The sequence below is a fragment of the Sipha flava genome, unplaced genomic scaffold, assembly GCF_003268045.1.
Source record: "Sipha flava isolate LNK unplaced genomic scaffold, YSA_version1 18659_pilon_pilon, whole genome shotgun sequence".
NCBI classification, from domain to species: Eukaryota; Metazoa; Arthropoda; class Insecta; order Hemiptera; family Aphididae; genus Sipha; species Sipha flava.
Genome location: NW_020272386.1, coordinates 1 through 9278, shown reverse-complemented (window position 1 = coordinate 9278; position 9278 = coordinate 1). Strand labels below are relative to the sequence as shown.

Here is a 9278-nt window from a genome sequence, read left to right as displayed (position 1 = left end):
AACGTCATAGTAAAAAGTATCAAGCATATTGATAAAATTATATGTATTTACGAGTATATATCCACAATTTATTTTAAGTAACTTAACGTACTTTAATTAAATTTAATTAACTCTGGATAATACGGCCTATGTTCCCGGATAATACGCTTTTCTTGACAATGATGTTCATATAAAATATATTGTATATACATGTACATTGTATAACATTTAAAGAAACACCTCACTAAGAATAACGATAATGAATAATAACAAATAGTAACAAATGCACTTGATCATGTTAATAAGCTAAGAAGATTAATTGCATCTTTTGATAACGCTAACGAAACGTTACATCATTATAATTGGAAATATCAGATAGAAATATTATAAATTGTGTTCCAATAATATGGAAGTGATATTTTAACCCCAGTCTGGCGATTACGTTCACCGTGAATACACGCATTTCGCTCGCTTCGTTATCGGATTATACCGTATCGTTATTATAAACATGTAATTATCTTTCAGGGTGTTCGTTTTCAACGCTTACAATGTTATGCCACGTTCGCATTCCAAGCGTATATTATCTATCGCATCAATTTCTCCTCCTCGCGAGGGAAAAAGTCTAAAAAATGTTCCACTTTACCTAATAAGTTCGCCGTTCTTGGCACAAGTGACATCAGTGATGACGCCATTTTTGATACGGTCTCACTCTCCCGCGCAGACACCGTCGCAAATCCACCTCACTCCACGGACCAAAGCGTGCCTATTGCGCCGCCTATCTACATCACTGACATCGCGAATTTCTCAGCATTTAAGTATAATTTAATTAAGATCGCCGGCCCCAATGGGTTTAAGTGTAAGTCGACTTCCTCTCATCTTATCGTCCGACCTAACGGCGTTCAAAATTCAACGAAATAGTTACCTATCCGAAGGAAACCAACGCAAGTTTGTTAGTAGTTGCAGTAGGGACATTTCTGCAGCATTGTCGGAAGAAGGGTACTCAGTGAAGCGTATCCACAATCTTAAAAAAAATAATCACTCGTTTCCAATATTTTTTGTTGACCCCGATCATAATGAAAATAACAATCAAATCTATAATATCAAATCATTATTTAACGCCAAAATAGTAATAGAAAAACCAAATAAAACCACACGCGGGCCGCCTCAATGTTTTACTGTCAAGACTTTGGTCACACGGTTAAATATTACCGTCACCCACCTCGCTGCGTTAAATGTGGTGAGGCTCATAGTAAAAGTAGCTGTACTAAGGATCGTTCCAGTCCAGTCAAATACGTTCATTGCTCCGGGGATCACACGGCCAATTTCAGGGGCTGAACGGCTTTCAAGAAAGCTAATAATAAAAAAATAAAAAGACCTTCTAAATCACCTACAACCAAAGTTTCGAAGTCACAACCCTTTTCCAGGCCAAAAACCTACGCTGAAGCCACCCGGACCCAAGATGTTCCTACTGAAAATCTTTCCGTTTCACTTTCTAATTTTATTATTAACCTTAACCCTTTCAGACCCGACTTTTTGAAAATTAAAAAAAAAATTTTTTTTTTCATCATATTTATATTTATAGTCTTAAAATTAATTTTGCCGAGTTTCGTAATTTTATCAATTTTTTTTGCGAAGTTTTAAGTGGGTACACTATAGTGTACCTTGGGTCTTCGTGGAGTCAATATTCATCTATAAATAAATTTTTCATTGTGTCAACTAATTATTAATCTAAATTAATCTTTTTCGATGTTAACAAACAAAGTAAAACAAATCAAATAAAATTTATTTTTAAAACCTTTGAAAAATATAAAATTAATACAGTATTCTCCTGTGCTTTTTAACAATAAAAATTGTATAACAAATCATAAAATTACAATCTTTTTTTAAAATAATAATAATAATAATATCCTTTATCAACAATAAAAACAACAATAAATTATTAATTATATAATTTATCAACAACAATAAAAATAGTTTACCAAATCACAAAATTACAGTCTCTTTTGTATAATAATTATAATAATAACCTTTTTCAAATATATTATAATATTTAGGTATAGAATAATAAGTAACAACATATCTTATTTGTTAACATGAAAATTTTTAAAATAATTACTTTTTTTGTCGAGACAAAGATGGACATTGCACTTTAAACAATACACGTGGGTTCTTCGTCCTTCACTCTTTTTGTTTTTACATTTTGTGGCATATTTCCTATCATCTAATTCTGGTAGATGGTCAATAGTATCTGTTCTAACTGCTTCTGTGGGTCTTTGAGAGTCTACTTTTGGTATTTTGTACGTTTGAGATGGTTCATTTACTGATTCATTTGATGGGGTTGACAACGGACGTCCTTTACGTTTTGGTGTTATTGGCTTTTCGAAAGTTATCAAATCTTTCGCTAAATTTATTCTAAAATGTAATAAATCTAATACATTTTTTTTAGGGATATTCAACTGCTCAGCCTCTTTGGTATATTGAATCCAACTGTTTGTAATGGCAATATCGAATGCATGCATAGCCATTCGTAATGTCCATTTTCGCGATCTAATTAAAATACGATAGTAACTGATCAACTGATCCATTTTGTCAACACCGCCCATTGAATCATATCTTCTCACAATTTCTGGTCTTTCGATTTCTACATATGCCTTTTTCTTTTTGTCCCAACGCTCAACTTTGTCAACATCCCCAGATGTTACGTAATTAGAACCAAGAGTAACTGCTTTATTATCAAACCATTTTACTAGTCCTATATTACAATGATTCATATCCGTGGTAACTTTAAATGCAGTGCCTCTACCCATTTTCCGCATTTGTTTGTCACTTAAAAATGGTGGTTGTGCAAATCAATTTGATCTAATTGTACCAACCGCGTAAATGTTCAACTGTTGCAATCTCTCAAATAATCCAAATGACGAAAAATAATTATCAAAATACAAAAAATGACGGTTCGGAGGAACATTTTGTGTTAAATGTAACACAACACTACCACCAGAGCCTACCGATTTTACCAAGTTACTGTCTAATTCTGAATATCCCTGAAATAGCATAAAATTATAAGCCATTCCACTCTTACCTCCGCACAATAAAAAAATTTTGACCCCCCACTTAATAGGCTTTCCTTTCATATATTGTTTGATCGATAGTTGGCCTTTGAAAGGAACCATCTGTTCATCAACACAAAGGTCCTGTTCTAAAGGTAGGCTATTACATTTTTTTAACACTGCATCAAATAATGGTCTCACTTTGATGAATTTGTCTTTATTTTCTTTACTTATACTGTTGTTGTCAATTATATGAAAATTAGTTCGTAAAGCGAAAAAACGGTCTCGTGTCATATTACGTGCAATAATATTAATTTGAAAATTGTCTTCCCAATATAAACGTACTCGAGGATATTTTAAAGAGCCCATAATAATATGAATACCAATAAATATTTTCATTTCGTTTATATTTGTTGGTTTGAATCTCGAAATTTGTTTAGAAACTGCATATAAATTTGTGAAAAAAGCCATTTTTTCAAAAATATCATTATTAAAATATTCACTAAAGTATTCTAATGGAGATCTTAGTAAAATAGGATATATAGGTTGATCTAAGTTTTCCAAATGCAGACGTGGTTGGGCAAAAGGTTTTCGTGCCCAACGAATATCACATTTTTTAGTTGTTTCAAAAGTCTTACCAACAACATTATATTCATTCTCATTTTCAAAATTACCATCGTTATTTTCAAATTCATTTAAAAGTTCAGTGAGTTCTGCTTCAGGAAAAAAGTCTTCAGATTCATCACCACTATCTAATTCCCCAATATCTGATACATTTCCGTCACCTAATAAAGCTAATATGTCATCCTCACGAAGCATTTTATACTGTTTATATAAAAACGTTTTTTTTTTTTACAAAGAAGTGTTGAAATAACGCAAGAAAATGTAAACAATTAACAAAATTTATATTCTAACGAGTAAGTATTATACTACAATAACTACATAATATCATTGTACACACAATCGGAATATTAATTATTATTATCATGATAACAAATTGGCGCGGCAAAAAGACCGCTAACGTGATACGAAGACCCCAGGTACACTATAGTATACCCATATGTTTTCTGATATAAAATAAAAACTATTCATCTCAAAGAGGTTATATAAATTGGAAAACATTCGTTACCATCTTTTCTCATGGGAAAAAAAACGATCAATCAATAATGTGATCTAACGGAGTAAAAATCAACTATAATTTTAAAATCTATTATCAATTTTTTGATTCAGGATTTTTTTTCGATTTTTGATTATAAAATAAGTAGAATTACGAATACATCGTTCTTATCATTTTTATTCAATTGTACATGTTTTTTTTCATTTAGAAACAATTATCATTACGCGGAAAAACCAAATCGATCATTAATAATAATTTACTGAATTTTGAGTACACTATAGTGTACTCTGGGTCTGAAAGGGTTAATATTTACATTTATTGTTTGATTATTAATCGTATTATCAGTCTCATAATTTTCAAACCCATAAACAAGACCATCATCAAATACTATTGGTAGAGAATTTAAATCTACGTCCATGAAAATATTTTCGGAATTTATAGAAGTACTTGGCACATTTGTAGGATCAAACTCAAAATCTTCTATATCAGATTCGCCGGACACTATAGATTCCCCATCACTCGGAATTTCTTCTAACTCATTCAACATCTCATTAATTCTATTTATTACTTCATCGATATCCATATTATTGATATAAGAAAATTACCTAAAAATTTATTCGAAAAAGTGTAATAAATATATTATATAATTCAATGAAAACAAATATATAACTCGTAAAGATATTCAGTAAGAAGTATAATAAATTATCATATCCGTTGTGATAATGTATTATTATATTGTTATTACATGTGCACAGTGGTTTTATATTATAACCACCAAGAATAAAGAAAATATTTATAACACGAAAAGATGTATATAACAATAAAATGTTTACTTACGTTCAGTATTAAATTTGACACAATTTTATCTTGGTTTTAAGTCGATAACTACAATTTAGACCCAATTAATCACAAGTCAGAAACAGAAATGAATGATTGTTAGATTTTTCACCGAACCGACCGATAAAATCGTATTTTCGAAGTTAAATATAGAGTTTTATCGGAAAAAAAAAATACTGATTTATAAAGCATTATCTGGTGATTAGATTAAAGGTGGTTTCAACAATTAACCACTATGCTTTTACAAGAAAAACAATTTTAAATAGGTGGTTTCATGGCATAACCACAATGCTTCAAAGGGTTAAATAATAACATTGATAATAAAATAGACTATTCTATAATCAATAATACTAGGTATTCAATACTAGCTCTTCATATTTCAAACTTGTAAAATTTGTAAATTTTAACCTAGACATCGGAGAAAATTTTGGAGGGAGATTACAACCCCTTAACCCCCCCCCCTTGCGTGCGCCACAATTAAAAACTGATTAGATCGCGAGTAGAAATACTGTTTTTTTTTTTTTTTAAATTTTTAACTAGAATATTAAATGAATCCAACAAAAAAAGGTGTAATTATTGTTTACGATATGCTTCGTAAAAAAATTTTTAAAAAAGAAGCAAGAAACTTATAAAATATAATAAAATAATTTATATTAATAATTGTATTAATAATATTATTATTAATAAAAAAAAATGTTAAAAGTTCATAAAACACAATCACATTGATCACGCAGTTAACTATTCGTGTTCGAGAATAAACTGGCATACAATTGCATACAAATTCTGTCCGACATGTTGGACTGTATGCAAATTTGAGCATGCAAAAACTTGTATGCGTATTATCAATAATGTTCTATATGGATATAATTGATGTTTTAGAAAAACATCTTTTTTAAATTTGTTTACAGCTCATATGATTTAAAACCAAAATATCTTATTCATTGAATGTATTTATTATTTTAAAGACTTACTAATATATTCCTAATACAATCAATACTCACTATTATTTTAATATTTGTGGTTGGTTGTCTTGTGATAAATGTAAAAATGTGGTATGGTTGCTTTATGTCAGTTGGTTGTTTTATGATTAATGTAAAAATGTGGTATGGTTGGTTATTTTCAATGCATGCTATAACATATTTTTTAATCTTTAATAAAATACACTTATGTGACTAACTTTGGTAGTTAACAATTTTATTCATCAAACATAATTTCTTAAACTTAAATAGTAACGTTTATCTCAGTCTTTGAGTTATTTCATTAAAAAACAATATGTGTAACAACAAAATTAATAAGAAGTCTTAAAACAAAAACAAATACAACAACCTTTTTTAGAATAATAATAATAATAATTATAAACTTAACAGCATTTAATTTATCTCAGTCTGAGTTATATCATTAAAAAACAATAGGTATGTGTAACAACAAAATTAAAAAAAAATCTATTAAAACAAAATCAAATAGGTACAACAACCTTTTTTAGTAACATAATAATAATTTTAAACTTAATAGCATTTAATATAACTCAGTCTTTGAGTTATAACAATTAAATAGTTAAACAGTGTAATTCAAAATTTTAAAAAAGTGTATTATTAATCAATATTATTAGTTTCTATGTCAAAATCTAAATTCTCATTGAAACCATTAACATCTTCTACAATGATACCATTTCCTGTAAAATGTGTATAAAATTCTTGAGCATCAGCAGGTATGAGATGCATTATTGACTTAATATCATCAAGCTTTGCTTGGTTGATCTCTTTCCCATTAGGCCATAGTTTAATTATTAGGGTTTCAGATGAAAATAATATGTCATTTGATATTCTACCACGACCACGTTTTTCAATATTTATTTCTAAAAAGTTTTCATCCGATAAGGTTGTACTCATTAACAATGAAAATGGTTGATTACGGCATAATTTAATTCGTCTTGTTTGTAGCCAATTGATTTTGTCACCAGAGATAGATAGAAAGATACCTTTCGATTGGTACACTAAAAATCTTACTTATAATTATTAAAATAACAAATAACGAATAAATTCGTCATAACAAAGAATAACAGATTTAAATTTTAATATTTAAAACAATCCATTGATAATAAAATAATGATTATCATTTTTTACAGAAAACGACCAAGCCACTTGGATTGATATTATCTCATTATTATTATCAGTCATACCTCCATTACAAAACCATGTGTCATGGATGTATTATGCATTAATTTTTATCGATATAATCATTCAGTTAGTTTTTGAAACATTGATAGATAGCGCTACACTTCAATGTTGGTTTGGTTGTATTTTGCAGGATACGTAAATTGAAATTCTCTATCTGGTTTTACTAAAACCTCGTTTTTCATTAGATTGTGGGATGGTTGCTTTCTGCATAACGCTATACATTTGTTCAATTTAGTTCTTGCACGAGTAAAAATAAGCATGCGGGAAAAAGCATACAAAAAATTGCAATATGTGAACCCGGTATTATAGTGACGGTCGGCAGAACGGAATGCAATTAGGCTACAAAATTATTTTAATCCTATTTTATGGAATTACCTAATGCGGGTCTAATTAAATAAAACTATATAGTGTCGTTGCGGTCGATCTGCGTAGATTGTAGATACTCCGAATTTTATTATTTACATACCTATATATTTAACAATTTATTATTTTCCGTTAATATCATAATTTCACAACAATTATTATGATATTATATAATATATTTTATATGTCATTGCAGTTTAATATATCCAAATGTAAACTTGACATATTATATTATAAATAATTAAATAAATATAAAACTGTTTTTGAATTTTTAATAAATATAATTATTATAGAAATATAATGGAGCTGCGGTTTATCAAAATTTGAGTACACAATGATCACAACATGTTCTAACAGGAATGTTAGTCCAAGCTGAATTGTACTCAATAATATCCGCAGTCGTGAAATTCTGGAAACATGGTGCCTATAAAAGAAAAAAATTAAATTAAAAAAAAAAATTAATGCATTTTTTCAAACATTCTTATAGTAGAAAATAAAAGAAATTAATAAATCCAGACACGGAGAAAATTCCGTAAGTTATCGGTAAGTATTTAGCCGTATATACTTTTTGGATAAATCGACATTTAAAGAACAATGCTTATATAATTCGAGTAATATCATATTATTCCACTGTACTGTAGAAATGTTTAGTATAATATTTACCGACAACGGTTGCCACAAAGCGTCTTATTTTCTTCGCTGGTCATGGAGATGAATGAGAATGAGTCAACGTCGGAATCGGGACAAATCTAATTGAAAATTGAAAAATAAAATGTATTTTTTTTTTTATATATACATATACTGTATATTTTTTTTGTACATATTTTTCGTTATATTCGTATACGATAAGCGTATAAATTATTTACACAATACATTATAGTATCGAAAAACGTTAGAAATGTGTTGAAAAACTATGAAAATTACAGACGTTCATGTAATAGTCCCAAAATCAAATGAAATGAAATCGACTTCGCTTATGGATGTAAGAATAATATTATTATATTAATGCGTACAATGTCCTCAGGTCCGTGTTCCTCGCATTTCTGCAAACTGTTCACCCAATCGCGGCAGTTTCTTTTCTGCGTCGCCACATCGTCGTCGGATAATATCTGTTAAATTACGATTTTAATCAGATGTACAATACATTTTTCCAAACCATCTAATAAGTGACTACCGTTTGCACTGTTGTAACATTTTGGAAACGATTTTTATCACTCATATCGCTTTTTCGAACAGTGAAATATATGTTACGATTGTTGAATAGAAAACTCTATGATTATACGCGTTCGCGTTATTTAGTACATCCGAGTAAACATTTCGTTATGAAAATAGAAGTCGCACGGTTTTAATACTTTTGATAATGTTTCAAATGAATATATAGCGTTATAAAAAAAAAAAAAAAAAAAATTGTATGAGTAATAATACCGAAAATATTCTTCCGAACCATATATATATATATTTATGTATCAGGTATGTAGATCACAGTGGGCGCGCGCGCACACACACACACACACACACGCGCAAAAAAAAAAAATAAAAAATAATATTCTAAAACGAACGTACTCGAGTGGTAGAGGCAATCGATTGTTCTTGCGACTTTGACGGACGAGCGGAAACGTTCCTGCGCCGAGAGCGTTCCGGTTGACGCGTGCCTGGCTACGGACGGGTCCGGTAGCCGTAGGGCGTGAATCGACGGTCGGTTGACGGTTAACGGTGGCCGCAGAATCAGTGCTCGCCTGTCCATGGTCGGATCCGACG

The 9278-nt window shown here is 29.8% G+C and overlaps 2 protein-coding genes across 2 annotated transcripts; both read right to left on the bottom strand.

The window, feature by feature from the left end:
* Positions 1-2060: 2060 nt before the first annotated feature.
* On the bottom strand, positions 2061-2786 carry LOC112681152 (piggyBac transposable element-derived protein 3-like). Its single transcript, XM_025551415.1, has one exon. The coding sequence runs from the start codon at positions 2784-2786 to the stop codon at positions 2061-2063; it is 726 nt and encodes a 241-aa protein (XP_025407200.1).
* A 42-nt stretch (positions 2787-2828) lies between these two features.
* On the bottom strand, positions 2829-3845 carry LOC112681150 (piggyBac transposable element-derived protein 3-like). The gene is made up of 2 exons (XM_025551414.1): positions 3530-3845; positions 2829-3469 (listed from the first exon to the last, which is right to left on the bottom strand). The coding sequence occupies exons 1-2, from the start codon at positions 3843-3845 to the stop codon at positions 2829-2831; spliced, it is 957 nt and encodes a 318-aa protein (XP_025407199.1).
* Between the last annotated feature and the right edge of the window lie 5433 nt (positions 3846-9278).